The sequence below is a fragment of the Coregonus lavaretus genome (genome assembly GCF_964263955.1).
Source record: "Coregonus lavaretus genome assembly, contig: HAP1_SCAFFOLD_54, whole genome shotgun sequence".
Classification (NCBI taxonomy): Eukaryota; Metazoa; Chordata; class Actinopteri; order Salmoniformes; family Salmonidae; genus Coregonus; species Coregonus lavaretus.
In genome coordinates this window covers 1864758-1885344 of record NW_028158385.1, presented here as the reverse complement: position 1 = coordinate 1885344, position 20587 = coordinate 1864758, and the positions used below count along the sequence as shown (strand labels likewise).

Genomic DNA, 20587 nt, shown 5'->3' with positions numbered 1-20587 from the left:
ACCCCCCTCTCGGGCTCACTTTTGGTTCCGGCACCGCCCAATTTACAAATGAAGCACTGGAGAAGTGGGTAGCTGCCGCTGCCTCCTCCGGGACACTTCTCCTTTGCATAAAGTTAATCAGGCTGTTGATTGTGGCCTGTGGAATGTTGTCCCACTCCTCTTCAATGGCTGTGCGAAATTCCTGGATTATTGGTGGGAACTGGAAGAAGCTGTGGTAGACGTCGATCCAAACCATCCCAAACATGCTCAAAGGGTGACATGTCTCGTGAGTATACAGGCTATGGAAGAATTGGGACATTTTCAGCATGTTCAATTGTGTGCAGATCCTTGCGACATGGGGCCGTGCATTATCATGCTGAAACACGAGGTGATGGAGGTGGATGAATGGCAGGACAATGGGCCTCAGGATCTTGTCATGGCATCTCTGTGCATTCAAACTGCCATCGATAAAATGCAATTGTGTTAGTTGTCTGTAGCTTATGGCATCCCATGCCATAACCCCGATACCATCATGGGGCACTCTGTTCACAACATTGACATCAGCAAACTGCACGCCCACACAACGCCGTACACGGTGGTCAGCAGTTGTGAGGCTGGTTGGCCATACTGCACAATTCTCTAAAACAACATTGGAGGCAGCTAATGGTAGAGAAATTAACCTAACATTTTTTGGCAACAGCTCTGGTGAACATTCCTGCAGTCAGCAGGCCAATTGCATGCTCCCTCAAAACGTGAGACATCTGTGGCATTGTGTTGTGTGAAGAAACTGCACATTTTAGAGTGGCATTTTTGTATTTGTTAAGGATCCCCATTAGATGCTGCCAATCACCTACTCAGCTACTCTTGTCCCCAGCACAAGGTGCATCTGTGTAATGATGATCATGCTATTTAATCAGCTTCTTGATATGCCACACCTGTCAGGTGGATGGGTTATCTTGGCAAAGGAGAAATGCTCACTAACTGGGATGTAAACAAATTTGTGCACAACATTTTAGAAATAAGTTTGTGTCTGGAACATTTCTGGGATCTTTTAATTCACCTCATGAAACATGGGACCAACACTTGACATGTTGCGTTTATATGGTTGTTCAGTGTATACAGTATTTAAAAAAAAAATCATACAAGCTATCAATAATGAAACTTTATTTGAACTAAATCAGCCTGCTTTTCTGTTCTAATCAGGTCCCTTCACAGGCTCAGAAGGATCCTGTGAGGGCGGAACATTTTCTGGCTACAGTAGACCTTGCAGGGCTTCTGCCGTGAAGTATTGGAGGCCCAAAAACTTCTCAGCTGCAGATATGATGTCTAGCTTCTTGGACTTCTTGTGCAGTACAATTAATAACTGTGGCTATAAATACTAATAAATCCACCTTCAAAATAAGTGTATCCAGATCACTTGATTGACGTAAAACATTTGCCCGCTCTAAAAATGTGAGGGAAAAGGTTTGTGCAGGTGACTGAACATTGTTCTGGGAACCAAAAGGGATATCTCAGTTTCAAGGTCTCAGCTTGGAGAGAAGAAGCCTTGTGAGGTATTGGTCGGTCAGATGCAGGAACCAAATGTTAATGATGAATTAATAATTAATAAGATAAACCATGCAAATATAACTTCTCTGTAAGCAGAATATAGGACAACTAACGGGACTTCCCCGGCAGAGCTCCCGACCGACGTGTACTATGGTGCTTTTAAGTTTGTTGGAACCTCTCCAGCTTGCTGATAAAAAACAATTATTCATTTAAGTTTGACTTTGAGTCCCTTCGTGATGAACTTCCAAGACAAAAACCCACCACCCCATTCCACTATTTAACACCATCTAGTCCTACGCCAGACAACTACAACTCAACACCCCCTGCAGCTGTTCTGCAGTAAATCGTCACGATCCCAAGTACTTCTCTGCCGCTGCCACCACAGCCTCTATTTTCTGGGACTTTCGACCCATTTCTGCAGTACAATTGACAACCATTGCTATAAATGCTAAACAACCCACCTTACTGAAGCACATATTCTTCCCATCACTCTCTCTTGGTCTCTGCGTACTCACAGGAATCCTCTCAAGATCCCTCACCCTGTATCCATCTTCCTCTACCACTCTCTTCACTGCTTCGGCATACAACACTTTCTGTACTACTGTAACCCTGGCAACCTCAATCTGCCTTTCTCTCACTTGACACCTCAGATCTCCAGCCCGTTAGCACCCCCACAACTAACACACAGAACTTTCTCCACCGATACCACTCACTACAAATCTCACTCCCACTGGGCCAGAATCATCCTTATCATCCTTGGAACGAGGCCCGAACTCGGAGTTCCTCACCGCAGGTAATTCATCCTCAGTCTCACCAGGTTCCATCTCTGAGCTACTGGAGGACGTATCCCTCTTTATACACTAGACGATAACCTCCCTCACCACACTGCTTCCCTCTACACTCAGCTCCTTCTCAGCGGCCATCACTGCACCTACCACCACAGTTAATTCATCCTCACTCTCGTCGCGTTCACTTTCCTCCTGTAGCTCTTCTAAAAGTGCTGTGTGATCTTCCATTCCATCTTCACTCAAAACATATTCCACTTTTCTCCTTTGTCCATGTCCACCATCTTCTCCTTCATCAGATCTTCCAGAAGGTTTGTGCATCCCCCACTGCAATCCCCCATTCCACTTTTTTTATTGATTTTATAACTGTGTAAATCTCTCTAGGACAAGGTGACTTTTATCAAAATATTTGCCTGTATTTACCCCTACAAAAATGAAATGGTAATTAGCTGCTATTGTGGCTATCATAAAGAACTACAAATGCCATGATGATCTGGACAAAATTGCTGAATCGAGTCAAAGGTAAGGATCTCTGGGTTAACTATCTAATATTAGCTAAATTTAGTAATGAATAAATAGGCTACATTTATTTAAATGGTCAATTCTGTGAACTGTCTTGTGCAAGTTTTAAATTGACACAATACCTGTTAGCAAAGGTGTCAGCTAGAGATGACGTGCAGGAGATTGCAGTGATTTGTTGTTTTGCATGATGTCTACTTTGATGATAATTAGCGTTTTATAATCTGAGAGGAAATAGAGCCGAATATGTTGCTAAAAGTCACGCCAGGGTAAGCCTACACAAAACACAGCCCTTATTTTAAGTGTTTCTAAAATGAATAAAAATGAACCTTGGAGGACTCAGAACCAGAGTAAAAGGGAGTATTCATGTTACTCGTCAACATTTAAATCATATTCTCATGTAGACTACTTTTTAGTTTCTTGCATATTGCTTCCCAATGTAGCAGGAAGTGGATATGATACTATTGTTTTGAATGACTATTCCCTTGTGTGATTATTCTATAGGGATACAAAACTAGTAAAAGGATCCTCTAGAAGGCGTTTGCATCTCAGATGGTTACAGGACCCAGACTTCTTACATTACGTTGGAGTGCATATAGATGTTTATTTGACATTGAACACTGACCAAACGTCAGCGAGTACCAGATGGGAGGCTTTCAAAGCACATATTTGGGGGCAAATTATACGTTTTACCAGTTTCACATAAAATAAATATGAAAAGGAGAGAGATGGACAGCAAAATCAGAGAATTGGAGAGGGAATCTTTTTTTGGATAACTCAGTAGAAGTAAACAAGGAATGATTTGGTCTTAAAGCTCAGTATGAAGAACTTCCCACCTCAAAGGCTGCAAACAGCTTAACTAGGCTCAAACAGTCCTATGATCAAGGGGATCATGGTTTAGACACTCGCAGAGTAGAAATACATTTTGGAAATGTGACCGTTCAGATGTTGTTATTGCAACAATTGAACAAAAAACAGTTTTTGCTTTATCATTGTGGGGTATTGTGAGTAGATTGATGAGGGAAAAAAACAATTTAATCTATTTTACAATAAGGCTGAAACTTAACAAAATATCAAAAAAGTCCAGGGGTCTGAATACTTTCCAAATGCACTGTATAAAGACTGGTGTGTGCCTTTCCAAATCATGTCCAACAAAATTAGTTAGATAGAACCTGCTCTTACCCTGAGAAACAGATTTCCCAATCTTCTCCTCCTCTTCTTCATCTTTAATGTTGACATTCAGCTCCAGTGTTTGACTGCAGTCTTCCAGCTTCACTGATGCCATCTCTGGATATTGCAATGCAAACTGGGCTCCACTGTCACAATCAGGACCCAGTGACTGTAGGTTTGGACTCAGTGTGGAAGGAGAGAGGCAGGCTGGGTTTGTCCTCACTGTCGATGTTACCGGCCTCAGACTTATCTGAATCGGCCAGTAGTAATATAGAGAGCACAGACACAAAAGTTAGTGTTGACAGTTCTGGCACTTTCTTTATTCTCTACAAATATTTTCAAATTTTTCTTGTTCAATTATCTAATTCAGTGCTTGACTTGGACTGAAATAGGTGCCAATACTCATTTTGGGTGCCGGTACTGTTTATATTAAGGTGCAGGAGCTCCACAATACTTTTGAGCTAATACCTAACCTATAGTAGATAAATGCATAAATGACTCAAAAACCATTTAGTACAGGGTTACAGTTTGTTTTAGACAGCACTGTGTGCTATTTTCCTGAATAAACCTTGCCTTCACTGTATTACTTCAATCAAAAACCAATTGTATTTCCTGTTCACATCATAGCAACATGTATTGATAAAGACAGAAACAATAGAATGTATCTGAATATTAGTACACATGTAGAAAACTGATAATCATTACATTCAGCTTCAAAACCGGGAGACCCATGGGGCGGCGCGCAATTGGCCCAGCGTCGTCCAGGGTAGGGGAGGGAATGGCCGGCAGGGATGTAGCTCAGTTGATAGAGCATGGTGTTTGCAAAGCCAGGGTTGTGGGTTTGATTCCCACAGGGGGTATGAAAAAAAAATGTATGCACTCACTAACTGTAAGTCGCTCTGGATAAGAGCGTCTGCTAAATGACTAAAATGTAAATGTAAAACAGTAGTGCGACCGTGAAATTGTCTCTCTGATGCACCCGCACTGTCCTCACTGAAGTCTGTTGACGCTGACCGAGAGTAGCCGCCATTTTACCAGCTTGGGAATTTTACACAAAAACAATAATATGCTAAACGAACTCAGACATCTCAAATAAATTGATTATTTATTAAACTAACATGAGAAAATGATGTACATTCACTCAGACAAACCCAAAATCTCTAGCTAAGTGACTTGTAAAATCGTTTTTATCACGTTCTTTCACTCACTCGGTTTGACACAAAAATAACACATCAAACCTTTACCAAACGTGATAATACCTTAACGGATGTGTTAACTAGCATGTTATGACATGTTCTTTCGACATTAGAAAGTTTAAACGTGCTATTACATACCTGTAGTAATACATAGACACGGACACAAAGGTTATCTTCTTGACAACAGAACTTTCTTTATTGAGAAGAATTGTGCGCGTGATGAAGACATTACGTAATAACGTAAAATTGCGTCATTACGTAGAACACACAATAACGTTAATCAAATTGACTGGCCATCTCGGCGACAAATATGATTTGACATTTGTTAGTTTAGATTTGTTTGTTTATTATCACATATTTGTATTTGTAAAAGTAATATAAACACACAACATTTTGTATGATCAGATATTTTTTATTTTTAAACATAGCACATAGCACATTGAATGATTGAACAATTACACATTACACATTATTGAACAATTATATTTGATTTATTTTCTTATTAACTAGTAAACCTACACATTCTGAACAATTATAGTTTCAAGCAGTGTATTGGTAGTTAGTTAACATGCTACCTGACTGATCAACAATTATAGGTACAAGCTAATAACAAGGTATATATGCTATCTTATTGAACAAGCAACTTAACTCAAATAATGAAGTGTGCGCTAGGCATCTCTCTCAAGCTCTCTCCAGGTTGTTGTGCTGCTTGGCTGGCCTGCTGCTGCCTGTGTCATTTAGAGAGAAAATGTGTGCATTTTAGCGTTTGAGTCACTTTTCAAAAGTTGCTAAAAGTTCCAAATAAGTTTTTTAAAGTAGTTACATTTGTTGCTAGGTGCTGTTTGAAAAAAAAAAGTTGCCAGGGTAGTCTGAAAAGTTGCTAAATCTAGCAACAAAATTGCTAAATTGGCACCACTGGGCCCTACCCCATTACATGAGAACTGGGTATATGCCGCTTCCTAATCCGGGACACTTCTACTTTGCATAGAGTTGATGGAGCTGTTGATTGTTTTTCTTTTTCTTTTTTTTACCTTTATTTAACTAGGCAAGTCCGTTAAGAACAAATTCTTATTTACAATGACGGCCTACACCGGCCAAACCCGGACGACGCTGGGCCAATTGTGCGCCGCCCTATGGGACTCCCAATCACGGCCAGTTGTGATAGCCTGGAATCTAAGGCACTACATCTCAAGCACTGAGATGCAGTGCTTTAGACCGCTGAGCCACTCGGGAGCCTGGAATGTTGTCTCATTCTTCTTCAGTGGCTGTGCGAAGTTGTTGTATATTGACGGGAACTGGAACAAGCTGTGGTACACGTCGATCCAGCCCTCCCAAACATGCTCAATGGGTGACATGTCTGGTGAGTATGCAGGACAAGGAAGAACTGGGACATTTTCAGCCTCCAGGAATTGTGTACAGATCCTTGTGACATTGGGCCCTGCATTATCATGCTGAAACATGACGTGATGTCGGCAGGACAATGGGCCTCAGGATCTTGTCATGGTATCTCTGTGCATTACATTTTCCATTGATAAAATGCAATTTTGTTCCTTCTCCGTAGCTTATGCCTGCCCATACCATAACCCTGACACTAACATGGGGTACTGTGTTCACGACATTGACATCAGCAAACCACACGCCCACACAACCCCATACACAGTGGTCAGCAGTTGTGAGGCTGGTTGGGCATACTGCCAAATTCTCTAAAACAAAGTTGGAGGCGGCTTATGGTAGAGAAATTACATTAAATTATCTGACAACAGCTCTGGTGGACATTCCTGCAGTCAGCATGCCAATTGCATGCTCCCTCAAAACTTGAGACATCTGTGGCATTGTCAGTGGTAGAAAAAGCGCCCACTTGTCATACTTGAGTAAAAGTAAAGATACCTTAATAGAAAATGACTCAAGTAAAACTGAAAGTCACCCAGTAAAATACTACTTGAGTAAAAGTCTATAAGTATGTGGTTTTATGTCAGGGTTGAGTGTAGAGGGAACGTGGAATCACACGCAGGACACAGAGATTCAAAAAACAAATGTTTTAGTGAAGTCCGACAGTACAAGCCAACACGGCAACAGGCCACAGGCGAAACAAACATACACTGGAACAGTCCAAAGTACATACGCACAACGTGCAGGACTCTCTTAAACAAAACGAAATACAGAGAGCATAGAACAGCGGACCAACATCTACACGTGACATAGAACAATTACACACAACACCTGACCAAACACAAGAGAACTAAATAGGGTGCCTAATGAACACTTAACAATGAACAGGTGTGACAAACAGGCAAAACCAATCAAACATGAAACATCGAACGGTGGCAGCTAGTACTCCGGAGACGACGACCGCCGAAGCCTGCCCGAACGAGGAGAAGGAGCCGCCTCGGCCGAAACCGTGACAGTACCCCCCCCTTGACGCGCGGCTCCAGCCGTGCGCCGCCCCCGGCCTCGGGGACGACCAGGAGGACGCGGAGCAGGGCGCGTAGGATGACCACGATGGAACTCGGTCAGAAGAGACGGGTCTAGGATGTCCCTCCTCGGCACCCAGCACCGCTCCTCCGGGCCGTACCCCTCCCACTCCACGAGATATTGGAGACCCCCCATCCGGCGTCTCAAATCTAGGATGGCCCGGACAGTGTACGCCGGAGCCCCCTCGATGTCCAACGGGGGCGGAGGAGTCTCTTCTATCTCAAAGTCCTGGAGTGGACCAGCTACCACCGGCCTGAGGAGAGACACATGGAACGAGGGGTTAATATTCTTGTAATCAATGGGCAGTTGTAACCTGTAACACACCTCGTTCAATCTCCTCAGGACTTTAAAAGGCCCCACAAACCGCCGACCCAGCTTCCGGCAGGGCAGGCGGAGGGGCAGATTTCTGGTTGAGAGCCAGACTCGATCTCCAGGTGCGTACACTGGCCCCTCACTGCGGTGGAGGTCGGCGCTCGTCTTCTATCGACGGACGGCTCGCTGCAGATGGACGTGTGCAGCGTTCCACGTCTCCTCCGAGCGCCGCACCCACTCATCCACCGCAGGGGCCTCGATCTGGCTCTCATGCCAAGGTGCCAGAACCGGCTGGTACCCTAACACACACTGGAAAGGGGTTCGTTTAGTGGAGGAGTGGCGGAGAGAGTTCTGTGCCATCTCGGCCCAGGGCACATATCTCGCCCACTCCTCCGGCCGGCCCTGGCAATATGACCTCAGAAACCTACCCACATCCTGGTTGACACGTTCGACCTGCCCATTACTCTCCGGGTGGTAACCCGAGGTAAGGCTCACCGAAACCCCCAACCGTTCCATAAACGCTCTCCAGACTCTGGAGGTAAACTGGGGGCCTCGATCAGACACTATATCCTCGGGTACCCCGTAATGCCGGAAGACGTGAGTAAATAGAGCCTCAGCGGTCTGTAGGGCAGTAGGAAGACCCGGCATGGGAAGGAGACGACAGGCCTTCGAGAACCGATCCACAACGACCAGGATGGTGGTATTCCCCTGTGAGGAGGGAAGGTCGGTAACAAAATCCACCGAGAGGTGAGACCAGGGTCGTTGTGGAACGGGCAGGGGTTGTAACTTACCCCTGGGCAAGTGTCTGGGTGCCTTACACTGGGCACACACTGAGCAGGAGGATACATAAATCCTCACATCCCTGGCTAACGTTGGCCACCAGTATTTAGTACTAAGATAGTGCACCGTCCGGCCAATACCTGGATGCCCAGAGGAGGGTGACGTGTGAGCCCAATAAATAAGCCGATCCCGGACCTCGAGCGGGACGTACGTCCGACCCACCGGACACTGTGGAGGGCTAGGGTCGGTGCGTAATGCCCGCTCGATCTCCGCATCGACCTCCCATACCACCGGTGCAACCAGACAAGACTTAGGTAGTATGGGAGTGGGCTCCACACACCTCTCCTCCATGTCATACCGCCGAGACAGGGCATCTGCCTTCCCGTTCTGGGACCCAGGGATGTAAGTGATCTTAAACACGAACCGGGCTAGAAACATAGTCCACCGAGCCTGGCGAGGATTCAGTCTCCTAGCTGCCAAATGTATTCCAGGTTACGGTGGTCAGTCAGAATGAAGAAAGGGTGTTGAGCCCCCTCAAGCCAATGCCTCCACACCTTTAGGGCCTGTACCACGGCTAACAGCTCCCTGTCCCCTACGTCATAATTACGCTCCGCCGGACTGAGCTTTTTCGAATAAAAAGCACAGGGGCGGAGTTTAGGTGGAGTGCCGGACCGTTGTGAGAGAACAGCCCCGATACCGGCTTCAGACGCGTCCACCTCCACTTGGAATGGTAAAGTGGGATCCGGGTGCGCCAGCACTGGAGCCGAGGTAAACAGGTCCTTCAGTCTCTCAAAAGCCCTGTCCGCCTCAGCTGACCACCGCAAGCGCACTGGACCCCCCTTCAGAAGGGACGTTATGGGAGCTGCCAACTGTCCAAAACCCCGGATAAACCTCCGGTAGTAACTCGCAAAACCCAAGACCTGCTGCACCTCTTTAACCGTGGTTGGGGTTTGCCAATTACGCACGGCTGACACACGGTCAACCTCCATCCTCACCCCTGACGCAGACAACTGATAACCCAAAAAGGAGACCGACTCCTGGAAGAACAGACATTTCTCGGCTTTGACATACAGGTCATATTCCAACAACCTCCTCAATACTCTGCGCACCAGGGCTACATGTTCGGCCCGGGTAGAACTGTACACCAGAATATCGTCTATGTACACCACTACTCCCTGCCCCTGCATGTCCCGGAAAATCTAATCTACAAAGGATTGGAAGACTGATGGAGCATTCATTAACCCGTATGGCATGACGAGATACTCGTAATGACCGGAGGTAGTACTAAATGCTGTCTTCCATTCATCGCCCTCTCTAAGGCGCACCAAGTTATATGCGCTCCTGAGGTCCAATTTTGTGAAGAACCGTGCCCCGTGCAATGACTCCGTCATAGTCGCAATCAGCGGAAGTGGATAACTATATTTTACAGTAACCTGATTTAGACCGCGGTAATCAATACACGGGCGCAAACCTCCATCCTTTTTCTTCACAAAAAAGAAGCTCGAGGACGCGGGTGAAGTGGAGGGCCGTATGTATCCCTGTCTCAGAGACTCGGCAATGTATGTCTCCATTGCCCTCTTCTCCTCCTGTGACAACGGATAAACATGGCTCCGCGGGAGCGCAGCTCCTGCCTGGAGGTCTATCGCACAATCCCCCTGTCTATGAGGGGGCAACCTAGCCGCTCTTGTCTTGCTAAACACGAGTGCCAAATCCTCATACTCGGGGGGAATGTGCAATGCGGGCATCTGGTTCGGACTCTCTACCGAGGTCGCCCCTACGGAAACACCCAGACATAGCCCCTCACACTGAGCAGACCACCCTTTAAGAGCCCTCTCTCGCCACGAAATAGTAGGATCATGGGTACTCAACCAGGGAAGCCCCAGTAACACCGGATACGCAGGAGAGTCGATCAGATAGAGCTGAATCGTCTCCTCATGACCCCCCTGCGTCTCCATCCTAAGTGGCGCTGTGACCTCCCTAATCAACCCAGATCCTAACGGACGACTATCTAGGGCATGTACAGGGAAAGGGTTATTTACCGGAAGGAGGGGAATCCCTAACTCTACACAGAATTTGCGATCTACAAAATTCCCAGCTGCGCCTGAATCTACTAGCGCCTTATGCTGGGAACGAGGTGCAACCTGTGGAAAACAAACAGGTATGGTTATGTGTACGACAGAAAGCTCTGGGTAAGTGGGGCGCCTACTCACCTGGGAGGACTCCCCAATGTGTGACCTGCCTTCTCCTCCACCAGGAGACCCTCCCCAGCACCTAGCCGCGGTGTGCCCTCCACGGCCACAGTTGGTGCAGGGGACGGCCCCCCTCGGACTCCTTCTTCTCCTTCCTCTAGCGCCAGCACCTCCAAGCTCCATTGGGCTCGGCTCGGAGGTGCTGGAGGGTGGAATGGGCGACCCCCACCTGGAACGTCCGCGGGTAGCGAGCAGGGTGTCCAGCCGAATGGCCATGTCAACCAATTGGTCAAATGAAAGCGTGGTATCCCTGCACGCCAACTCTCTGCGGACGTCCTCCCGGAGGCTGCAGCGGAAATGGTCTATGAGTGCCCGCTCATTCCACCCTGCATCTGCCGCTAGAGTCCGGAACTCCAGTGCAAACTCCTGAGCGCTCCTCATCCCCTGCCGGAGGTAGAATAGACGCTCCCCCGCCGCCTTCCCCTCTGGTGGATGGTCGAACACTGCACGGAAGCGGCGGGAGAACTCCGCATAGGTGATAGTAGCGGCGTCTATTCTCCTCCATTCGGCGTTGGCCCACTCCAACGCCTTGCCGGTGAGACAAGAGATGAGGGCGGAAACGCTCTCGTGTCCCGAGGGCGTCGGGTGTACGGTGGCGAGATAGAGTTCAACTTGTAACAGGAACCCCTGACACCCGGCAGCGGTGCCGTCGTACGCCCTCGGGAGCAAGAGCCGAATCCCACTAGGTTCCGGAAGTTGGACGGGCGGGCTGACCGATGGTGATGGTGCGGTAGGTGGGGGTGTGGGTACCCCGCTGGTCTCCCAACGATGGAGGGTGTTCATCACTCGGTCCAGGGCGTGCCCGATTTGGTTGATTCTGTCCTCCTGACCGCGAAGGCGCTCCTCCATGATCTCAGTGGGTGCGGGTGCTCCTGCTGATTCCATAGATATGGTGTGTAATTCTGTCAGGGTTGAGTGTAGAGGGAACGTGGAATCACACGCAGGACACAGAGATTCAAAAAACTAATGTTTTAGTGAAGTCCGACAGTACAAGCCAACACGGCAACAGGCCACAGGCGAAACAAACGTACACTGGAACAGTCCAAAGTACATACGCACAACATGCAGGACTCTCTTAAACAAAACGAAATACAGAGAGCATAGAACAGCGGACCAACATCTACACGTGACATAGAACAATTACACACAACACCTGACCAAACACAAGAGAACTAAATAGGGTGCCTAATGAACACTTAACAATGAACAGGTGTGACAAACAGGCAAAACCAATCAAACATGAAACATCGAACGGTGGCAGCTAGTACTCCGGAGACGACGACCGCCGAAGCCTGCCCGAACGAGGAGAAGGAGCCGCCTCGGCCGAAACCGTGACATTTTAAATATACTTAAGTATCAAAAGTAAATGTAATTGCTAAAATATACTTTATTATCAAAAGTCAAAGTAAACGTATAAATAATTTCAAATTCCTCATTTTAAGTAAACCAGACGACACCATTTTATTTTTTATATTGTATTTATGGATAGCCAGGGGCACACCAACACTCAGATGTTCTTTTGATAATTACGTGAATTTGACAATTTGTCTGTCCTAAGCATTCAAAATGTAACGAGTACTTTTAGGTGTCAGGGAAAATGTATGGAGTAAAAAGTACATCATTTTCTTTTGGAATGTAGTGAAGTAAAAGTTGTCAAAAGTAGAAATAGTAAAGTAAAGTACAGATACCCAAAAAACGACTTAAGTAAAAATACTTTCAAATACTACTTAAGTACTTTACACAACTGGGCATTGTGTTGTGTGACAAAACTTCACATTTTAGATTATTATTTTTTAACGGGGTATCTTACAGTGAGGGAAAAAGGTATTGGATCCCCTGCTGATTTTGTACGTTTGCCCACTGACAAAGAAATGATCAGTCTATAATTTTAATGGTAGGTTTATTTGAACAGTGAGGGACAGAATAACAACGAAAATCTTATATATCCCAGCTTTACATTGGGTGGAAGATAGGCTTACCCTGGCGTAACGTTTTGATAACAGTGTAAATCTCTCTAGGACAAGGTGAGTTTGATCCATATATTCACCTGCATTTACCCCCCAAAAATGAAACGCTAATTAGCTGCTAATGTGGCTATCCTAGTAACTTCAAGAGCCAGTGTCTTTGAAAAGACCCTACAACAAGGTACATAATGGTTCAAGTCTGATAAACAAGCCTACTTTCTCAAAGTTATTTTCCTACCAACTGTATTGGATGAACAGGAAAATCTGTTAAGTGTGTACTATAAATGTGGTAACGGTTTGACATCTGTGATATTCTCTGAAGTTGCAGATGCAGAGGACTTGAGGCCATGTGCCACCTCAAGCCAGAGCGACAGTAAGTGTCTGGTTGTAGTTTTAGGGTAAACAATTAGTTTTAGGGTAAACAATTGAATTGTATGAAGTATTATAGCTTTACAAACCTTTCAAAGCCACTCAATAGAATACAATTACCAATCATATTTTTGCATATTAGGTCATTTAAAGTCATATTACTACTTTGTGCATACTGTTAGAACTTTCCAAATGTGTATGGGTATGGGTGAAGCTTGCATTTACAACAGTAGTGAAATCACCCTATTCTTCTGGGGTAAAACACAAGTGTGATGCCATGTTTGTAAATATCTGTATGGATTTGCCATCAAACTAAAAGCATAATAAATAAATAAATAAATAATGCTTAGCATTTATTTTTGTTGGGATTCATGAACCTTCCCACTGAGCTCCTGACTGACATCCCTTCACGTTTGGTTCTGTGCCAGTTTCAAAAGCAAAGTATGTCTTCATGTTTTTCCTTCTGTTTTCTCAGTTATTCCAAGTGGCAGCCAGGAAGAAGCTGGCCAAGACAGAGCATCAGAACCAGGTTTCTTTAGCCATCAAGATATTGATCTCGAAATTGTAAATGTAGAAAGTTTAAATAACAGCATGATTTTTTCTTATATTTTAGACTAAGAGCTGCCATCCCTGCTTGATGAGCCTGTGGCTTCTGAGATGCCTGCTGGATACATTAAAGGTATATTATGCTAGCCTATATGTTACAACATGTTGCTTCTCTTGTATTGTCAACATCAATTCCAAATTGTTTGGCTGTCAGCAGATACATGGTTATCAATACTACTAATATATATGAAGGGTGGATATTTTGATCAAGGTATTTCACATGGCCTTGATCCATGTCCTGCCTGGTACTCATGGCTTGTATTGTCACATTACTTGCAGAAAAACTGTTGAGTCTTTATTATTTTGCAGATCTTCAAGCAGTGGAGATGAGGATAATGGTGAAACTGGAGATGATCCGTACAGAGTTCAGGACTGCTCTGAATGAAGTTATGGAGTCCATAGAGGATAATGGTGGAACTGGAGATGATCCGTACAGAGTTCAGGACTGCTCTGAACCAAGTTATGGAGGCCATAGAGGCCCGGCAGCCAAAGGAGTCAGAGTCCTTGGGGCAACTTGAAATGCTGCAAAACCCTGCAGAAACAAACGAGGAACTAAAGGATATCTGTGAAACACTTAAAGACTCCCACTATCGAAGGAAAATGGTAGGGATGGCAATTTAAAATGTATCTGTTTGTAAAAAATGGGAAATCTATATCAAGTATTTTGAAAGCAATTGACAAAAATAAGTTAGCTGTTTATCAAGAGCCCCTTGAATGCGTCCAGATTTGAGAGAAAATTGCAACCTGCAATATTATTGAATCCAAATATCTTAATGTCAACGAAATGCAGTTGTCATATATGCCATATGCCTATTTAGTGTTTGGACTGATTTCCCAATTAACACTTAACTTATTTTAAGAAGAAACGATCAGCCCTCTGCCTGTTTACACAAGTTTTAGCCCATGATTACATGATACACTACAAACATGATTTCTCATTACTATCAATCAGAACTGTATGGCCAGCTGTTTTAGCTGAGGAACACACAAATGAGTGGGATTTATTTTATCAGATCCGATACCTGACCCTCTGCTGTGGCCTGGACCTGGGCTCAGGAATCAGACGAATGATGAGAAAAATTAGAACAGAGGAGCTGTGGACAGGCTACTCCTTGAAGGGCAGGAAGGGGAAGAGGGCCTTTAATGAGCTATCAATCTATGATGCTGTCACAAGTAAGTAAATGCACAAGTTTAGATCCTTATTTATTATTATTTAGTAGATAGTATTATTGGTCAAGTGATGGTAAGTCAAATGTGTTTTTATTAACATTTCAAATGAATTAAAATCAGTAACAAGGCAGTTACAAATTAATGTGAAATCCTACCACCTGTTAAGATCGGAGAGAGAGGACAAAGGAAAGGTGAAGGAGAGAGGTCGCATGGCCAAAACTGCTTATGGGGGACGAGTGGGACAATACCCAATCTCTGTCTCAGCCAGCATAGGTGGAAAAGTAATGATATGACATGGAATGTACAATTTACAATTATTTTTCACAACATAGGAGCGTCCCTGAAAGCACACCCCAAGGCTACCTACCAAGAGGTAGATGACAAAATAGCAGACGCTCTCAAACATGCACCAGCTCGGCTCAAGAGTAAGAGAAAGGTATGATTAAAAATAACACTTTATGATTGTTTAGATTTTTTAAACTTCACTTTAATCCAGTCGGTCAATTTAACTAAATGATTGTGCTAGTAAAAAAGGAATGTAGTAGGGAGTCGACGTTAAACCGGCATTTTGATAATTTGTTTAAGGAAAATAATGACCAGTTTGTGTTATTTTGACTTCCAGGAGCGGGTCGAGGAAGAGACTGTGGATGAGGATGGAGCAGCAGCACCTGAATAAACATAACATAGTTATTCACTTTTAGCTTTAAGCAGTTTTACAGTTCTTGATTGGAGTGCAGTGTTCATGTTTTTACTGACTTGTTATTTTGTGAGCTTATTGCTGTGATTTTGTTTACGAATCTATTGTGATACAGTTTATGTAAAAAAAGAACTTATTTTCAGGCATTTTGCATATTTCGTCAGTGCACACCTACCGACAGGACACTGTGTATATGTTCAGGGTAGATTAAATGACGTGTCTTAAGGGTCCTCCCGAGTGGCGCAGTGGTCTAAGACACTGCATCGCAGTGCAAGCTGCGTTGCTACAGATGCTGGTTCGATACCTGTCTGGAGAGACCCATGAGGTGATGCACAATTGTCTGGGTTAGGGGAGGGTTTGGCCAGCCGGAATGTCCTTGTCCCCATCACACTGCTACGTACAAAAGTTACGTTCCCAGTGGTTACCAGAAACTGCATTTTATGGGGCTCTCAACGTACTTTCTGACGTTTAGCAACATTATGAGGTTGACTTAAAAATACACATATTTAACGGTTTAAAATTCCCCACATTTATACGTCCTGAAAAGACTTGGGACATAAGCGGACACCACAGCTACGTAGAAGGAATGTTTCACAATAACGTTATCATGACTTATGTAGGGACTAAAATAACTTGTCACGTCCTGGAACGTAATTTTGTTAGCTGGGAAAGCTCACTCTAGGAACATATTCCAGTTTCTGCCTTCCAGCTGGAATGGAAACCTTTGCCAGTGGGTGTGCATTTGGAAAATACCTGCTCTTCTCCTCTGAAGCATAGGTTACTGTATCCTACTGACAACGTTACAAGCATGATTCAGAAATTAGGGAGATATGTTTAATTTGAGAAGAATGGAATAACTTTTTCAATGCTAGTTAAGGATTCTATAGTCACCACGTTTCACATTGGATTTATTAACGACAAAAAGGTAAGACCTGTTTTTAATTCTAGTGCTACACTGCACTGCACAAACAAGGTTGTTAGCTAGCTAGCTAACATTTGCTCTGGTCCAACGTTAAACCAACTCTGAAGTTCAAAGACATTCAAAGTTCCTCCATAGAAGCCGCTCCTCCGTAGGTATAATTCTGTGGGCCTAATTCAGATAATGCAGGTCATAACACGATGCCCAGCTCTTCAATGCAAGCATCCTCTAACGAGCTCTCCTCACCCGCAAAATGTCGCGCCCTACACTGTTATTGGCAGCACAATTTGCTCTTAATGATTTTCCTCTACAGATACTCTGTGGTTGTCACGATAATTTTGTTATCTCAATGGTTGAAGTCAAACACTTCTTAAATCTTTGAATAATTCCCAGAGGTATAAATCTCTGGTTTAAATAAATTAAATTAAACAGACCCCTTACTGCAATGGTCATTCTTTATTCATGAGCGCTCTGAAAATCATACAATGCACAACGTTTTGTATACCTCTACTACGCCCCTAAGTGGGCCAATGAGAAAGCTCCTAGCCCAAATTTAGGCAACTGTCACATTTCTCTGTAAGCTTGCACAGCAACCTATTGTTTCTTCCTGTATCTATTTCACACTGGTTTCACACTGGTTTCAGAAGTTTCTGGGCAAATATGCATCTTATACAGGCACATACGGTGGGGACATGTTTCTCAGTGTCTAGTTTCACATCCTGTTTTCTGTTATTGGTTTCACAGTTGCATTCTGCTTGCATAGATATAAAAATAAGCCAAAGCCCTTGTTTTACTTCTAACTAAGCTAAACACATTATCAGATGGTAGTTTTATGATTCTAACACATTTCACAAAGAATCGGAGTGTAATAATTAGTAATTACCAAATTCTTCTATCAGTGGTGTACTAGTGTATTTATTCTCCCACTTGGATGTCACTTCCACAAGCTTTAAATTGAGGGCCAGGTTGTCAGGATGGGTAATGTACTGTACACATTAAGTACAAGTACTCCTAAATATACACTTCATTTTAACTAGCTAAATCCTGTGTAACAACTAGTAATTACATTGTACTTGGCTAACATTACATGTACTCTGCTTTGAAATATGGTCTTATTCTTCATCTGGGACTTGTATTTATTATGGATCCCCGGGGATCCAGCAAAATTAAGGCAGTTCATACAATTTAAAAAACATTACAATACATTCACAGATTTCACAACACACTGTGTGCCCTCAGGCCCCTACTCCACCACTACCACATATCTACAGTACAAAAATCCATGTGTACGTGTGTGTATAGTGCGTATGTTATCGTGTGTGTGTGTGTATGCATGTGTATGCGCCTATATTTGTGTTGCTTCACAGTCCCCGCTGTTTGATAAGGTGTTTTTTAAAATCTAATTGTACTACTTGCATCAGTTACTTGATGTGGAATAGAGTTCCATGTAGTACTGTGCACCTCTCATAGTCTGTTCTGGACTTGGGGACTGTGAAGAGACCTCTGGTGGCATGTCTTGTGGGGTATGCATGGGTGACCGAGCTGTGCGCCAGTAGCTCAAACAGACAGCTCGGTGCACCCAACATGTCAACACCTCCACTTTGAGCCATGAGAGATCGACATGCATATTATTAATCAGCCGTGCTGCAATTTTCTTAAGTCCTTTTTTATGGCACCTGACCACACGACTGTACAGTAGTCCAGGTGTGACAAAACTAGGGCCTGTAGGACCTGCCTTGTTGATAGTGTGGTTAAGAAGGTAGAGCAGCGCTTTATTATGGACATATTTCTCCCCATCTTAGCTTCTGTTGTATCAATATTTTTTGACCATGAAAGTTTAAAATCCAGGGTTCCTCCAAGCAGTTTAGTCACCTCAACTTGCTCAATTTCCACATTATTTATTACAAGATTTAGTTGAGGTTTAGGGTTTAGTGAATGATTTGTCCCAATTACAATGCTTCTAGTTTTAGAAATATTGAGGACTAACTTATTCCTTTCCACCCACTCTGAAACTAACTGCAACTCTTTGTTAAGTGTTGCAGTCATTTCAGTCGCTGTAGTAGCTGACATGTATAGTGTTGAGTCATCCGCATACATAGACACTTGTATTAGATCTGTTTTCGTAAACTCAACCAAGTTAACCCAGATAGGATGCTTTATTTTGGAGGCAAGTGCTAGCAACAACATTGACTGGAGATATATTTTGAACAGTGCACATTCATGTTTAAGTAAAATATTTTTTATTTTACCAGGTAAGTTGACTGAGAACACATTCTCATTTCCAGCAACAACCTGGGAAATAGTTACAGCGGAGAGGATGGGGGATGAATGAGCCGATTGGAAGCTAGGGATGATTAGGTGGCCATGATGGTATGAGGGCCAGATTGGGAATTCAGCCAGGACACTGGGGTTAACACCCCTACTCTTACGATGAGTGGCATGGGATCTTTAGTGACCGCAGACAGTCAGGGCACCCGTTTAACGTCCCATCTGAAAGACGGCACACAGGGCAATGTCCCCAATCACTGCCCTGGGGCATTGGGGTGTTCTTTTTTTTGACCAGAGGAAAGAGTGCTTCCTGCTGGCCCTTCAACACCACTTCCAGCAGCAGCTGGTCTCCCATCCAGGGACCGACCAGGACCAACCCTGCTTAGCTTCAGAGGCTAGCTAGCAGTGTGATGAAGGGGAGTATATTGCTGGCAAATATTAATTAGAGCCCATTGAGCATAGGCTATAATATCTCAGACACCCAGAGCACCCACAAGGGATCCCAACCTTTCTCACAGTTGTTAATAAATCGGAATCACAGACCACAATTACTACCAGGTACATGTTATTACATTGTAACTATGTGTCATTACAGTTAACTACAATACTTGTTTACAGTGTAGTTACACATGTAATTACACTGTAATTAAGGACCCCATAAAAGGAAGTGTTACCGGCATCTCTTCTTTATGTATACGTTGATGTGCTTTCAAAAACCCTAGAGCACCCCTGTGGAAATGAAATTAGCATAATAATAACAATCCCCATCAAAATCTGTCTGTTTAAGCTAGAGATTTATTTTTTGCATGGGCTGCGTCTCAATCCACCACATCCTCTGAGGTCGGCCTTCCTCATCTGCGGTGGAAGAACTACAGTGTTGTTTGTCAGACCAGGAGACTTCTGTCTGTAGCGTCCGAGAAGTTTGGCCTACACATCTAAAGGTGAGACTCACCAACAAGTTCATGTCTGTTGTTTCGCTCTCGGACGCCTACAAGTGTCTGAAGGTAGCAGGTACCAGTTTAAAACATTTATGGAAGTAAATATTGAAGTACTTAGTGCCCAAAAAAGGTGTTAAATATGTTTGACTTATCTTTCTTAATATAGAACAGAAACTTAAAAACCAACTTCCCTCTGAAAATGATTAGCAATATCACCCCCCACTCACTATCACAAGGGTTAGCAAATGTCAGGATCAATTCCATTTCAATTACAGTCAATTCACAAAGTAACCCAAATTCCAATTCCACATTTTCCTCATTCATTTACAGATGGATACACTGCTGATTGGCAATGATGTTTAGATATCCTGTGGCATTCAAAAGTTGCTGCACTTTTATCAAGAGAACCAATATGTGCCATGAAAACACACCATCACCACCAGCCTGAAACACTGACACACAGCATGGATGCATGTACTCATGTTTATTTCCATACCCTAGTCCTCCCATCAGTACAAAACTCATCAAATCAGGCAATGCTTTTCAAATTCTCCAGTGTCCAGTGTTTTCATTCCATAGCCCACTGCAACTGCAGTTTCTTGCTGAAAGCTAATGGGGATCTATAATAAATACACAAAAACTACAT

At 44.1% G+C, this 20587-nt stretch overlaps 1 protein-coding gene across 1 annotated transcript; it reads left to right on the top strand.

Moving 5' to 3' along the window:
- Positions 1-14411: 14411 nt before the first annotated feature.
- On the top strand, positions 14412-15902 carry LOC311124078 (uncharacterized protein; the record flags this gene model as incomplete). Its single annotated transcript, XM_084198292.1, has 4 exons — positions 14412-14552; positions 14963-15122; positions 15452-15555; positions 15742-15902. The coding sequence occupies 4 exons, from the start codon at positions 14412-14414 to the stop codon at positions 15793-15795; spliced, it is 459 nt and encodes a 152-aa protein (XP_084054418.1). The 3' UTR covers positions 15796-15902.
- Positions 15903-20587: the final 4685 nt, after the last annotated feature.